General features: G+C 40.4%; 1 protein-coding gene across 1 annotated transcript in view; it reads left to right on the plus strand.

Moving 5' to 3' along the window:
* The window catches only part of LOC138959356 (nucleolar and coiled-body phosphoprotein 1-like), a 37,958-nt gene extending 21,981 nt beyond the window's left edge, over nt 1-15,977 (plus strand). The window contains exons 7-11 of the mRNA XM_070330786.1: nt 1,325-1,583; nt 6,717-6,870; nt 7,239-7,351; nt 7,613-7,790; nt 10,573-15,977. Coding sequence (XP_070186887.1) covers nt 1,325-1,583; nt 6,717-6,870; nt 7,239-7,351; nt 7,613-7,790; nt 10,573-11,557 — 1,689 coding nt within the window. The 3' untranslated portion in view covers nt 11,558-15,977. The remainder of the gene's footprint in view (nt 1-1,324; nt 1,584-6,716; nt 6,871-7,238; nt 7,352-7,612; nt 7,791-10,572) is intronic.
* Nucleotides 15,978-16,285: the final 308 nt, after the last annotated feature.

Raw genomic sequence — 16,285 nt, forward strand, 5'->3', positions numbered from 1 at the left:
TCCGCCGAAAAAATAAAGGGGGGAGGCACACAAAAAAAGCACCGGTTACTTTGGCCTTTGCGCAAAAGCCCGCGAAAACTTTCCGTACTTTGTTCACGCACTGCTACCGCCCGCCTCAGTTATTGAACTATTATGTTTGAAAGTAAACCAGATTGCACAGATTGTGTTACAAGTTACATTTTCCTGTTTGTCTCAACAGATAAATTTTTTTACAAATTTAAACCATATATAATACATGTAAGCAAAATTTGGTACATTTTTGTACTAAAAACTCTGATTCTAAAAACAGAATTTAATGGCAAACTTGGAGCTCAGATGACACCAGATTGCACCATCTGGGTTCTTTGGAGAAAAAAAATTTCCGCGGGGGCATGCCTAGTAAGGCTAGGCGCTTCGCGCCGTCGACTTGACGCTTCGCGTCTTCAGTTATAAATTTTCCGCCTTTTTTACAATTTTCAATTCCCATGCCTGACTCTATCAACTGAGCTAACCAACCAGGCACACTGTGTCACGGGGTAAAAAATAATAATTTTGACACGTGGGTTCTTGAGCATGTGTCTGTATTGGCTCGTTGGTTTACAAGTTTCTCCCTTCGTGTTTGTGTATTGTACATTGTGTCAATCTGACGGTTCGAGGTAAGTTAAATAAATAACTGACCTTATGCTCCTTTTCACTTCGTATCAGTTTGGAAAGCAAACTCAAGTAGCATACATTTCAAGTGTGACCAGTCTAGCTCCGAAATGAATTAACCAATCGTTGAAAAACGCTGACGTCATTTTATGATAGCATTTTCCTACCCAAAATTCCAAACGGTTTTGGAGATTTTGAAGATTTAGTTCGGGACTACGACGCTCTATGGGTGATTACTTATATAAAGGGAGGCAAGCGGTAAAAACTGGCGTCAAGAGAGCCAATGAATGGGGATACTAACTTGTAGATCATAAACATGTGTACTTCCTTGATCAGATACTGTGCACAGGCATTTGTATCTTGATATATGTGGCCATTTCAGCGCTTTGGACACTGTTGACTGAAGCCTCTAATTTTGATGCAAACAAACTTTAATGAGCTCACTGCCCCCATTTCCAGCAGAATTTGTTTAAGTTCAAGGAAATATCAGCGATAACACATCGTAGAACAGATGAAAAGTAATGTAAAACAGTGTTGGGATCCACATAACAATACTTTGGACCACAGTGTCTGTTTTCGCAGAAATGGACACATATTATAACTGCAAGTTATACTCCAGTGTTTGGTAGCAAATAATCATCTTTCGGTCACCAGAAATATATTGTCATTTATTTTTTCACACCGCATTTTTCAGGGACAACAGGGAGAGGAAAGCGCAGACTCTGCAGAGGATGTGGCTGTTGACGCTGACAAAGACGACGAAGAAAAAGCAAAGGCAAAAAAAGATGAGAAGGGTGATGAGACAGCAGAAAAGACTGGCAAGGACAAGAAAAAGAAATCACAGGAGAAGGAGGAAAGCACTGAGGGAACAGAAGAGGGGAAAGAAGGAGAGGAAGAGAAGAAGACGGAGGAAAAGAAGGCAAAGAAAAAGAGGAAAAATGCTCCAAAGCGAAGTAAGGTTCACCACTTATTTGGTTAGTGTTGTTCTCAGCCTCCGAGGAGCAGAGGTCAGTTGGACCTGGATTGAAAATAAGTATAGGTCCAAATGGTCTGCCTGTGTTATGCTTAGTTGTAAACAAGATGTACAGAAGACCTACATGTAAAAACATGGACAGTCGACCAGCCAGAGGTCAGACCAATGTATCAGATCAAAAGAGTGTGCTTCAGTGACTGAGGCCTGGGAACAACACTGTTGGGTGGTTTTATGTTTCATGACCACCTTATTGTGAGGGTTTTTTCAGGGTTTATTAGTGCTCGTATTTTGCTTGGCAGATGTTGACCCTTAGGCTGGTTGTCGCGACATATGTCGCGCTACTTTACGTATACTGTCGCCTGGTTGTCACGACATATTATGTCGCGCGACTGGCTCAGTCTCTTTGGTCGGTTCCGATTACCTCCCAACCCCCCGCGGGTTAGGGGGAAGAATTTACCCGATGTTCCCCAGCATGTCGTAAGAGGCGACTAACGGATTCTGTTTCTCCTTTTACCCTTGTTAAGTGTTTCTTGTATAGAATATAGTCAATGTTTGTCAAGATTTTAGTCAAGCAGTATGTAAGAAATGTTAAGTCCTTTGTACTGGAAACTTCCATTCTCCCAGTAAGGTCATATATTGTACTACGTTGCAAGCCCCTGGAGCAATTTTTTGATTAGTGCTTTTGTGAACAAGAAACAATTAACAAGTGGCTCTATCCCATCTCCCCCCCCTTTCCCCGTCGCGATATAACCTTCGTGGTTGAAAACAACGTTAAACAAAGAAAGATTACCTCCCATGGATGCGAAAACCTATAGGACCATTTTTGACTCACATGCGAAGCAAAAGTGAGTCTATGTACTCACCCGAGTCGTCCGTCCGTCCGTCCGTCCGTCCGTCCGTCCGTCCGTCCGGAAAACTTTAACGTTGGATATTTCTTGGACACTATTCAGTCTATCAGTACCAAATTTGGCAAGATGGTGTATGATGACAAGGCCCCAAAAAACATACACAGCATCTTGACCTTGCTTCAAGGTCAAGGTCGCAGGGGCCATAAATGTTGCCTAAAAAACAGCTATTTTTCACATTTTTCCCATTTTCTCTGAAGTTTTTGAGATTCAATACCTCACCTATGTATGATATATAGGGCAAATTAAGCCCCATCTTTTGATACCAGTTTGGTTTACCTTGCTTCAAGGTCAAGGTCACAGGAGCTCTTCAAAGTTGGATTGTATACATATTTTGAAGTGACCTTGACCCTGAACTATGGAAGATAACTGTTTCAAACTTAAAAATTATGTGGGGCACATGTTATGCTTTCATCATGAGACACATTTGGTCACATATGATCAAGGTCAAGGTCACTTTGACCCTTATGAAATTTGACCAAAATAAGGTAGTGAACCACTAAAAGTGACCATATCTCATGGTAGAAAGAGCCAATAAGCACCATTGTACTTCCTATGTCTTGAATTAACAGCTTTGTGTTGCATGACCTTGGATGACCTTGACCTTGGGTCAAGGTCACATGTATTTTGGTAGGAAAAATGTGTAAAGCATGTGAGTCGTATGGGCTTTGCCCTTCTTGTTCTTTATTTTTCTCTCTGTTAATTCACCAGTGGCTATGTAACATGTGTTACAGAATTGCACCAGTGTAAGGGTTAAGACAATTTTTCCTTCTTTTTTTCCCCTGCAATTTGTATTTAATACTGCTATTTGTGTATAATGACGCAAGCAGGTGACCAAGACGCGCTGAACAGATCCTATAATCCATGTCAGACTTTAGTGGAAATTGAAAAATACCAACCATGAAATCGGAGTATGGCTGCCGCAATGGCAGGGGAAAAAAGATCATACACATAGAAACCTGCTCGTACAAAAACACGAGTGTACATGGAAATTTCAGCTCATGAACGCAGAAGAACTTCAAGAAGAAGATATGGTTAGTGCAAATGCTTTACTGCGATAGGTAAACAAAGTCAATAATGACTTAAGGGGAGGTGGGCCAGTGCACTACCTTTTTATATTTAGTCAAGTTTTGACTAAATATTTTAACGTAGAGGGGGGAATCGAGACGAGGGTCGTGGTGTATGTGTGTGTGTGTGTGTGTGTGTGTGTCTGTCTGTCTGTCTGTCTGTCTGTCTGTGTGTGTGTGTAGAGCGATTCAGACCAAACTACTGGACCGATCTTTATGAAATTTGACATGAGAGTTCCTGGGATTGATATCCCCGAACGTTTTTTTCATTTTTTTGATAAATGTCTTTGATGACGTCATATCCGGCTTTTCGTAAAAGTTGAGGCGGCACTGTCACGCCCTCATTTTTCAACCAAATTGGTTGAAATTTTGGTCAAGTAATCTTCGACGAAGCCCGGACTTCGGTATTGCATTTCAGCGTGGTGGCTTAAAAATTAATTAATGACTTTGGTCATTAAAAATCTGAAAATTGTAAAAAAAAATAACAATTTATAAAACGATCCAAATTTACGTGTATCTTATTCTCCATCATTTGCTGATTCCAAAAACATATAAATATGTTATATTCGGATTAAAAACAAGCTCTGAAAATTAAATATATAAAAATTATTATCAAAATTAAATTGTCCAAATCAATTTAAAAACACTTTCATCTTATTCCTTGTCGGTTCCTGATTCCAAAAACATATAGATATGATATGTTTGGATTAAAAACACGCTCAGAAAGTTAAAACAAAGAGAGGTACAGAAAAGCGTGCTATCCTTCTTAGCGCAACTACTACCCCGCTCTTCTTGTCAATTTCACTGCCTTTGCCATGAGCGGTGGACTGACGATGCTACGAGTATACGGTCTTGCTGAAAAATGGCAGCTACTTGACTAAATATTGTATTTTCGCCTTACGCGACTTGTTTTTTATTTTGAATGTTTTATTGTGTCTAAATGTTATTTTATGAAAGAAATGAACAAATGATGACAAACAATAGTCATGTTTTGTATTTTCGGTTGCTGGTTTTTGTTTTACGCGACAAAAACAGTCAAAATACAGAAAAAAAGTGGAGTACAGGAGATACACGGATTTTCATCAGATGTGATTGTCACACTTCTAATTATTGTTTTATTTTATCCTTCTGGGTATGCTCTAGGGGATTACGAAGCAGATCTTGTTTATTATATTTATATTTGGAGTTAGGAACACTTCTTTGTTACAACCGTCAAACTTTAGGGTAACGCTTGCGAAATTATTTTTTGAAATAATCTGGATATGACTATAATAAAATTTCAGCAAAATCCCTTCGTAATCCCCTAGAATGTTATATTCTGCACAAACTACAAAAGAAAATATTGCTCTAGCTAAATTACAGCCAGAGAAATCGCGTAACTCAAGACGTAACCGTAGGCAAAATGGCTGAACTGAGAAAAACGACATTGAAGATTGAACACCACAGAAACACTATTGAAACAGACATACAAGGACAAAACTGTGTTATGAATGAACAGCTTAGTTTATTTGAATTGCAAACTACTTAGCCTTTAGCACGCCAGCAGCGAATTTATGCGTCCATCCCTTCTTTCCCTCTGTCAACCAGCATGGGGATACTGCCCCAGCGCTAAACGTGTATCAATGACCCGATTCTCGTTTGTATTTGCATGCGAATAACGGTATTTTTAACGGTAACTTACTTGAGCCAGAACGAGGCTTCTTTCCTTCTGTTATCTCGTCGTGTCTTATGCGCTGAATTTGTTGGTCGAAGTTTTCTGCTTTTGTTTTTACATCGATACAGTACTTTAGTGCTTCGACAAGCAAGATGGAGGATGATGAGTTTGAAACTTTTGTTTGAGTTGTTTTTTGACAACAAATCGTACGTGGAATCTGAACGATTTACTGAGGAAGCTCTTCGCAATGAACTGTGTATCGCGGTGAAGAAAATGACACAGTGACAGTGACGGAATTTACGAAAGTGCAGATTGATACAAACAGTTGCTGATCCAGTTTCGTTCGTGAAATGGCAGACCCAGCAAACATTACCGATAATCTGACTGATGTTGGATACTTTCTCCTGTTTTTGTTTTTTTGCGTAGCAAATGCTCGACTTGCTTGTCGCTCAGAAACTGACTCAAATTCAGCGCAAAGCAAGCCAGTTGCAAGACGTAAAAAGTCTGCGCCATGCATGGCGTGTTCGGAAATGGCGACCTGTGGATCTGCGTGGAGATCAAAGCTTTCCTCTGTATCGGAAACACCGGCAGAATCCAAACTTTGGCCTAGTACCAGCGGAAATACTTGTTGTTGCTAACCGAACTAATAAAGACATTGTCCTCTTTCTTATTTCGAACCATTGTTATCGTATCAAAGGTTGTTTCTCAAAGAAAAATTCGCTTTCGGTTGTCACCGATCGTTTGATGTGTAACCAGGATGTTGTAAAACCGAGTGAACTTCGGGTGTTCCCGTCATGGCCGAGAGTCTCTTCGGTAGTTTCCGTATGCAAAATTCGTAAGCTGAGCATGCGCACTCACAAAGTAAACTGGTTCCCGATTTCGGTTTATGAAACGAACCAATGGATGTCGAGTACCTTCCAAATAAGGACATTTCCGTTCGATTCCGTTCGATTACGATTGCTGCTTTTGCAACGGACTAGTGGCTGAGTGAATGGAACATTCATCAAAACACTGATGTCATGTTATAGGTCAAGAGCTGCTGCGCAGTTTCGTATGTCGTGAATGCACTGTTTTGCTGAGGACAAAGCCGTAACTAACCTTTGAAATGAGACATTTTTTGGCGGGGGAATATCGACTACAGAAGACAATCGATGCCACACATGTTCACATTTTGTCTTTATTGACAGATAAATAGGACACTTTTGACAAAAACACTGACACACATGGATGATAGGTATGTTATGGAAACATAATCTGCTAAAATACCCAAAACAGTGTTTTGAACGATTTGGTCAATTTTGCACTGGCCCACCTGCCCTTAAAAGCTTTTAGCTTCTGAGTGCTGGTTTCACAAACCTTCCAAAATAATTCTAGCATCTTGTCTTCATTGCTGGCTCTCTAAAAATTGTTTTCCTGAGTTCTATATGACAAACCATGTACATTTTGATTTGGGAGATTTAATGGTTATGCAATGAAGCATTTTTCAGAAAAATCCACCATCAGAAGCCACAGCAACCCACAGACGCTGAGTGATGTCTTTCCTTTGGCCATGACGTACATGGCAGAACCCAAGGAGGCAACCTTTGGACGGATCAGAAAGTACCTGGAGAAGTTCTACAGTCGAGTCGACATTGATTCAAAGTCAGTAGGTTACTGATGCTAATGTCTTTATTTGTCTTTCACTGTGTATAGCATCATTTAGCACAGAAATGTATAGGAGTCTGTGAGATTAAAGCACTTTTAAAAGGTGTGTACAGTTTTGGCCTGGTTGGTTTATGCAACAAGTTTATACAAGGGCAGTAACAGGACATGACTGTCACAGATATTTTCAAATCCCAGCTCTTTGTGACTAAAGAGTCGTAAAGTTTACATCTAGATATGTATGAGGGATGCCAATCCCCCAAAGATGTTGTAACCATCTGATTTGTTGTGTTTGAGAGTATTTGGCGTGTGCACTTTGACCGTTGCTTGGTCTTAATTTCAGTTTGGATCTTGTTTGTATGTGACAGGCTGAAGAGGTGCATTGAACATGGTTGTGAGACAGGCATGTGGGAACGCATGTCAGGTTCAGGTACAACTGGCAGCTTCCAGCTTCTGGTCGATTCATTCAACCCTGAGCACAGTGAGTGTTTGTGTTTCCACAATAGTGTACTCTGCTTGAAGCTTAATTTTGTTGCATATCTTAGATATGACAGAATATATGCTTGAAGCTTTTGTTGTAAATCTTAAATGGGACAGAAAATCAAACTTTGTGTGAAGAGATTGAAGATCTATATTATATAAAGGGTTTAATTGTACAGTTAGCAATATTTTTGTTTTAAGTTTGGAGCCATGTTCCTTGAGTATAAAGCTTTCATTTGCTAACGTTCTTGTTTTCTTTTAGCGGAGTCGATGACAGATATGGTGTGCTCAGCTATCATCGCATGCAATGAGCCCAAGACGTCATCAGTGCGAATGCTAAAGAGCTACATCAGCGAGTACCATCCCGACTTCAACATTGACACCAGGCCACACAAACTGAAGTTTGCGCTGGAGAAAGCTGAAAAACAAAATCAACTCAGGTGATTAACCTTTTGTTTTAAGTTCCTCATCTTCTTTCTTCTTTCCTCCTTGTTTTTTATGAAACCCTCTATTATCTTTGGAGTGAAGGACCGATGTGCATAAATTGATGTCTTGTACTCCGGTCTATTTTGAGTTGTACAAAGCACCTGCGTAAAAGAGCTTTTAAAATACCTGTCACTGGTAACATTTGACGGTGTCTAAGGTAGAATGTCAACGAGTTATGCTGTTTGGTCGTTTTCTTTGCCTGTGCATGTATAGTTTGTTGGTTATGTTTGGTCGGTTTCTTTGCCTGTGCGTGTATAGTATGCTTGGTCGATGTATGTATTGTAAAGCGCTAAGAGTAGACAATTTTCTAGAATAGCGCTATAAAAGTTTGCATTATTATTATTATTATTAGAACTGTCTGCTGTATCTGTCATCATCTTGATCAGTTCTGTCTCTAATCATTAAAGGCCGAGGGTCGGGTATAAAAGCAGAGCGGCGCGTGGCACTTCAGTCTAATGTCCAACCCTTTTCAGGAAACAAGCTCTCACTTGAAATATTATTTTCAAAAATACTCTGTCTATACCTATCTCAAAAGCACCATTTTTGTCAGGCAAACATTTCAAGGTGTACACCATACATGCACCCCAAAAAGTGTGTCTAATAAGCCCTGGATAACGTACTTTCAGAAAAAAAATTCACTCACCAAATTTGAATTCAAAATCAAACAGCTGTCGGTCGTGGTGGACTGGGCGGAGCTAAAGACACGAGAAAGATAATGTGCACGCACCGCTCATTCCTTTTCGGCAACACACACCCGCAACACAACGTTTACCAGATGTTGCCTGACCCCAAAGTTCCGGTCACTCCGCGCTATTGCCACCGCCATGGATGCTACATGACACCAATGGCTAATCTGCTTGAGCACTTTCAATGATCGTTCTGTAATTAATAAATCATTTCAAAGATAGTCTGCACTTTTCGAATGTTAGTTCTTTTCTTTTTTTTAAAGTGAAACATATCCATCCGAAAAAAACGTGTTCTTCTTGGGCTGAAAAAGTAAGCTGAAGCAAAGAATGTATGTCTCTAGCTGAAGTTATTTAGTGGATGAATACGATCGTGAGTTAGGTACCAATGTCTTGAATTTATGATTCATTAGGAAAAAAACACAGTAAACACCAAGTTCCAAAGACTTTCGGGCCACGCCCTTTTTCAGTGAAATGAATGTAAGCAAACAATGACGTAAAATTCTTGAATTTATGGCAGACTTTTTCAGAGAAAATAATATTGTACGCGTTGCTTGATGTTTCCGGTAGAACACCGCGTATCACAGTCACGCACGTTGGAACCAGGCACTTATGAATCATGAAAGACACTTTCTTCACTTTTTCACACACTAAAACACCACTCTTCAGGCGACTATGCGGCAAATGTCGTAATCCCTGTCTGTCACAGATATCATATTCATCAACATCCAGCAATAGTGATGCTCTGCTATCTATTTAAAAATATATTAGTCACAAAGCTATTCTCATCCGTCCACGACGCGAGACCATGTCTTGACTGACTAAATGAAAGTTTTCCCACCAAATTTCTCCTCTTCCCACAAATTTTGGTGACCTAGTTAGTCTCAGACAAAACCAAACATGTGGGCTGGGGGAGCGAAATGCACGTTCACAGTGCCGTTATGTATCTGGACTTACTGGTCAACCTGAAGCCAACGGTCACATTCGTAATTAACAACCGCAAACTATATCTTTTGTTCAAAATAAGGGTGTCTAACAAGTCAGTTTCACCTTGGTAGATTCACAGACTTTACATTTGGTTTATTATGGCAAAGACAATGGTCAATATATTTTCTCTAGAGAATGCAGTCAGTTTGTGTAACCAGGGTTCCACTGTTCCAAAAGCCGGCTAGAATGACCTACTCGTCTTGAAAACCAGACCGACCTTGATACCTTGGGAACTGTAAAACCAAGACACAGAGCTACATAGTGGTGCCAGTATATTGGATGAAACATTAGAAAGCAGTGACACATTGAACTCGGTAGGTGGTTCCTCAAGTTCTTGACATCCGATTGTTGGTGCGAGTTTCCACTCTGGTTCTGCACCAAGAGAGAGGGTATTTCTACTCTTCAGTCTACAACACGAAGTCAGGTTGACCGGTTGCGTCAGTGTATGGCACTGCATAACTTTGACCATGTGCTCAGTTGTATTACAGTGTACAAATGCGCGCGCGCATGCGACTGTGTATGTGCGTGTAATCTGCACCCAGCGGATTTATTGCTAGTGTCAATAAATCATTGCCACTAATAATGGTTCCAAACAACCGTCAGAAAAAAAGGTGAATATCACACACAAAAACAACACACACACACACACACACACACACACACACACACACACACACACACACACACACACACACACACACAGACACACACACACACACACACACACACACACATGAAGGGAATTTACAGAGGTTCACAAGAAAGGCACACAGCAAGGAGAGGTATGCAGTCTGCTGTTGGTTTGTTTAATCAAGCGGAATGCCTTGGCCACTGCATCCACCAGACTAGGTAACCTGAGACCTGTCGGTCACTGAAAATAGGCTCCGCCCAGACCCATGGGTATTTCGGCCTGTTGGACCTCGGCCTTTAAAGCTCCAAATAATGGATAAGTGTAATTGTAGATCAAAGTGTGGGCATAGTCATCTTTAGCCCCTTTGCATACTGGCCATTGTTTAAGGTCTCTTGTGTCGAGAATCAGCAGCAGGGTGTTTGTTGTGTGTTGCAGGAGAGTGACCGGCATTGGAATGACAGGCAGCTTCCAGTTGGTGAAGCAGTTTACCCCGTCTCCCGACGTTCTGGCTGGGGAGGAAGATGAGGAAGAAATGTATGAGTTTGAAGAACCAAAAGGTAAACAAGAGGTGTACGTGGTGCGCAAAACCAAGTCTGGACGCAAAGCTCCTGTGGAGAGAACCCAGATTGATTACAGCCCTTCCTTCAAGAAGAAGGCAGGGGCGGGCAGTGCAGGCAGGGGGAAGAAGAAACCCAAGCAGAAAAAGGCACGCATGACATCCCAGTATGCGGAGGTCAGCAGCGAAGAAGAGTCCTCATCAGAGGAAGAGGCAGCTAGTGACGTGGAGGGCTACCACCCAAGGCCTTCCCAGTCTCGTGGTGGGGTCCGTGCAGCACCAGCCAAAGCCAGTCAGAAAAGGGCAGCACCCAAAGCCAAAGGCAAGGCAGCGGTAACCAAAGGGCGGGGCAAACCAGCGGCAAAGAGCAAGAGTGCCCCTAAACGAGGTAAACCAGCACGAAAATCTCCACAGAAAAAGCAAGTGAAAGTTGAAGAAAGTGAGGAGGAGGAGGAGGAGGAGGAGGAGGAAGACAAGAAAGCCTACAGCCCCCGCCCCACCAAGTCGGGAAGAAACGCCAACGGCAGCACACCCATTAAATCTCCAGCAAAGAAGAGAGGGAGAACACCACAGGCAGCTGCCCCAGTCAGCGATGAAGATGAAGAACAGTACTTTGAGGTCGAAGAAGAAGCGCCACCACCTAAAAAAGGACGGGCAGGGAAAGCAGCTGCCAGCAAAAGTCCAGCTGCTGCCGCCACCCCAAAATCTCTGAAAAAAAGAGGTGCTGTTGAATCATCCTCACCATCTGCGGGCCGTACGCCAAGGGGGTCAAGGCAGTCTTATAAAGAAGCAGACAGTGGAGATGAGGATGATGGAGACAATGTTGCACCACCCAAGTCGTCTCGGAGTTCAAGGAAACGGTAATTTGGGGAAACTGTCTCATTTCACGTTGTCCATTTTTCACCTTGGCCGATTTACTAGTATCACAGAGTGACAACACCATTTCTTGTAGGTCATCAGTGATCGTCATTTGACTTACAGTACAAAAGGAGAGGTTTTCTTTCATTTCCATTGCAGTAAAGATGGAAACAAAATCCAAAGTGAGCCCAAGAAAATCTGTAAGACTAAAACAAGCCAAATACAAAGTAGAATTGAAAATAACCGTTCTAACCATTGGTGAAAAGTAACAAAATTCTTTATGGCCAAAACAGACTTTGGACTCCAGATTGTGGCATTGCAAGAAAACGGCATTGGTGACAGTTTTTTGACTCACATGTGAAGCAAAAGTGAGTCTGTACTCACCCGAGTCGTCCGGACGTCCGTCCGGAAAACTTTAACGTTGGATATTTCTTGGACACTATTCAGTTTATCAGTACCAAATTTGGCAAGATGGTGTATGATGACAAGGCCCCAAAAAACATACATAGCATCTTGACCTTGCTTCAAGGTCAAGGTCGCAGGGGCCATAAATGTTGTCTAAAAAACAGCTATTTTTCACATTTTTCCCATTTTCTCTGAAGTTTTTGAGATTGAATACCTCACCTATATATGATATATAGGGCAAAGTAAGCCCCATCTTTTGATACCAGTTTGGGTTACCTTGCTTCAAGGTCAAGGTCACAGGAGCTCTTCAAAGTTGGATTGTATACATATTTTGAAGTGACCTTGACCCTGAACTATGGAAGATAACTGTTTCAAACTTAAAAATTATGTGGGGCACATGTTATGCTTTCATCATGAGACACATTTGGTCACATATGATCAAGGTCAAGGTCACTTTGACCCTTATGAAATGTGACCAAAATAAGGTAGTGAACCACTAAAAGTGACCATATCTCATGGTAGAAAGAGCCAATAAGCACCATTGTACTTCCTATGTCTTGAATTAACAGCTTTGTGTTGGATGACCTTGACCTTGGGTCAAGGTCACGTGTATTTTGGTAGGAAAAATGTGTAAAGCAGTTCTTAGTGTATGATGTCATTGCTAGGTTTTTGACCTTGACCCTGAAGGTCAAGGTCATGTAAAGGTCAAGGTCAAGCATGTGAGACGTATGGGCTTTGCCCTTCTTGTTATGTCTTGTACTTGCATTTACAAATTATTTTTTCTGACTGTTTGTACTGTACTTAACGTATTTTACGGCCTACAAGGTGATACAGCGCAATAGGCGAGTGCGCACACGAACACACATTTTTTAGAGAGAATAACAGAATGTTATTCAAGCCAAAGGCATAGACAGCGGATAAGCTGCACAAATTTCTTCAATCGCAACATGAATTTAGAGTGTGAAAACTACGAAAGCAAAGGAACATTATGATCACATGATCATTCAGTGAGCAGAAAAATCAAGAAAAATGCAAAGCAACAGATACATGTGTACAATATAATAGGATCTCAGCGAAATGTTTGCACATAGCAGTCTTCGTAATTAGAAAAACCCAAGAAATCCAAACCAAACGGTTGCATGAGAGCTTCTTCAACTCCGGAAACCGCTCCATCTTGTCGAGCATGATTAATCTTCTGAGTCGGTCTGCTCCACTAGCGTCTTCTGCTGCCGCTATTGCTACCTTCTCTGAATCCTGAAGCTTCTTGGATTAACCGCTAACAGTGGATAAACCACAGGAGTCGGAGCTGAACGAAACAGATGCACCTTGTAAGCCGTAAAATATGGTACATTTTATGTGTACTGGCTGTTATTACATATAGTACTTGTGTCTACATCTTCAGAAGTGTGTATGAGTGTGTTTGTGAAAATGCCTTCTGTGGGGAATTGGGCCACAGTTGCTGTCAGTGTCAGATAAGTTGTGTGTTGTAGCATGACCATTTGAAAACCATTACGCATGGTGCCATTCGTAGTTGTATTTGTTGGAAAGATTTAAATTAATCTGTAAGTATAATGCAGCATTTATACATAATATTAATATATCTGTCATGTTGATGTGTTGAGGTTCTGTTCATTGCTGTTTGGTAATATTGAGGAAGGTCTAGCATGATCATACTCCAGGTAGAGGCTTGTAATTTGCTGTTTATGCAACTGTTTAGTTCTGTGTGGGTACGGTTTTTCCATCCATTTTACAACTTGTACTTACTTTGTGGCTTGTGCACCAAGTAAGCAAAAAGCCTGATGCTGTTTTTTGTTTTGGGGATAGAGAAAGGAACAGTTTGTATATTACTCTGCACAACATTCACAGGCAGGCTGAAGTGAAGAACCACCAAAGAAAAAGATAAATACAACATCACACATCAAGCACAATAGAGAACATTTCTTGAAACATTGCACAGTGGACTTGCTTTTTTCCTATAATTATAAGCAATACATGTTCTTCCACTTAGTGGTAGGTCAAGGTATGGCTTAGGGCTAGTGGTCAGTGCCTGATACATGTAATGATATTTGACTTTTCCACTTGTTGTGGTCGAGCGTACCTGCACTTACCACTTGCGGAACCACTTGGCACAGAGAAGGTGACTGTCGTCCACATGGCGAGATAAGGCGTACAACCTTTTTCAACCACCCCACTATATAGCAGGCTTGGGAATGATACGCCTTTCGTCGTATTTACGACGAAGTCCTTTTCTAATTGTGTAAGAAAAGAGCCTCCTTGTGCCCTTAAAATTGCTTAAAACGCAACATTTTCCAGTCAGTACGCCCAAATCACTTTTATTCATTCCCAGGCCTGAATTATAGGCAGCTAGACTCGAAAGGAGCTTCTTAGTTTTTTTGGTTTTTTTTCTGTCAGTGTGATTTGGATTTATTATACAAGATTTCCAAGTTGTGTGGGATTCGTTCAGTTCCAGTTTTGTGTGTGCTCCCAAGTGGTACATGTAATTACATTTTCTACAGAATATAATGAGTCTTATTAGGCAGAAGAGGCTTTTGTTTTTGTCAGAATGCATTACAAAATCAGACAACAAGAATACTTTTCAGTATTGCTGTTCATCCTTGCATTAAATGGTGCTTATTTTTGCTAAATGGGAGGATACATTATTTGTGTCAGTTGTGTCCATGGTTTCAGTCTTTGTGTAGGACCAGTTTCTTGAGAATGAGATGAAGAAGGTACATGTAAAGTTTTCTGTTCTTACCAAAACTGGTTTGACACAGAACTTATTTTTTTTTAAATGTTTCATATGGCTAAGCTTGCTGCACAATTCATTTCCAGAACAGCCTTTTTATGTAGTGCAAACCAAACGCATTGTTGATGCTGCAGACTTTTGTCCATTAGAAAGTTGTTATTTTAAATGTCTAAAGAAGTCTTGGTTACTGATATGAGAATTTTTTTCATATTGTCTTGTTTTTAAGACCTTTTAGTTTTCATGAGAATTCGTTATTGTGAACATTGTTTTAAGTCTTTTGCTAGTTATCAGTAATATTGCATAAACTGTACATAAGTTCAACGTCGTTTTCATAGAAGAGTTGCCTGGGACTTCCACTGTTTTGACAAATTCTGGTCTTTATCCTGTACTGTCTGTTTAACTTTTATGTTCATTAAGTGACATTCATAACAACAAAGCAAATACCAGACAACTGCATTTCGTTTGTATGCTTTATATATGGTTATGAATGCATAAATAAGGTGCTTATCAACATCCTGTTTAGTAATAGTAATACATGTGCATACACTAAAGGATTGCGTGCTGCAGCTGCAATTTTACAGCCTTGAAGTAGTTAATTCAGCTGCATTTCAGTTACTTTGCTTTGTGCTATTACTGGATGGTGTATTTCCCATAATTAAAAAAAAGAAGTTGTATTCTATTCATTGTGCAGTTTGCAGACATATTTTAGCTGTATGCTTGGAAGTAAGTAGTGATCTGTATGAATTGTGAAAAATCAAACACTGCCAATCTGATCTTTGAAGTACAGTTGTGTCCGTTATCTGCTTTTTCTGTTTCTTGTTAAAAGAGTAACCATATGTATAACAACTTTTGACATGGCCACAAAATAATTTTTTGTTTGTACAAATGACACTGACAGATGTTCTCAGACACATGTTTTTCCCCACTCAATATTGTCAAAAAGAAAACAGTACATAACTGGTTCATTGATGTTTTTGGTGGGTTTTGCTTGTAACGTTAGTTTAAAAGTTTGTTCCTACAAATTCTATTTGTAAACTTTTAATTTTTCATAATTAACATGTGATTTTATGTTGTCACAAATTTTAATCAAACTGTATATGCTGTGTGATCATTTGCTTTAATTGCTATTTTATCATTTTATTTTGACTGATCTGTATAATCAGGGATGTCTTTTTTTTACATTAGCGACATGTTCTGCGTTTTTCTTATTATCCAACATTAAAATGTACATTGATGTGATTATGGTATGGTTTACAATACAACAAAAGAAAATAACACTCATGTCATTTGTTGTTCTGAACAAACCTGTGTGAAAGTCAGTGGAAACCTCCCTTTTAACCCCAACACTGGTGCAATTTTGTAACACATGTTACATAGCCACTGGTGAATTAACAGAGAAAAATAAAGAAAAACGGTCATATAGGTTTTCACATCCATGGGAGGTAATCGGAACCGACCAAACAGACTGAGCCAGTAGCATGACATATGTCGTGACAACCAGCCATGCGTTGCTCAGAATCACAATAGCCCGCTCAGAGAAAAGTCGCTCTGGATTGGTCTATGCAACGGGCTCACAACGAGGC

The sequence above is a fragment of the Littorina saxatilis genome, linkage group LG2 (assembly GCF_037325665.1).
Source record: "Littorina saxatilis isolate snail1 linkage group LG2, US_GU_Lsax_2.0, whole genome shotgun sequence".
Taxonomy (NCBI): domain Eukaryota; kingdom Metazoa; phylum Mollusca; class Gastropoda; order Littorinimorpha; family Littorinidae; genus Littorina; species Littorina saxatilis.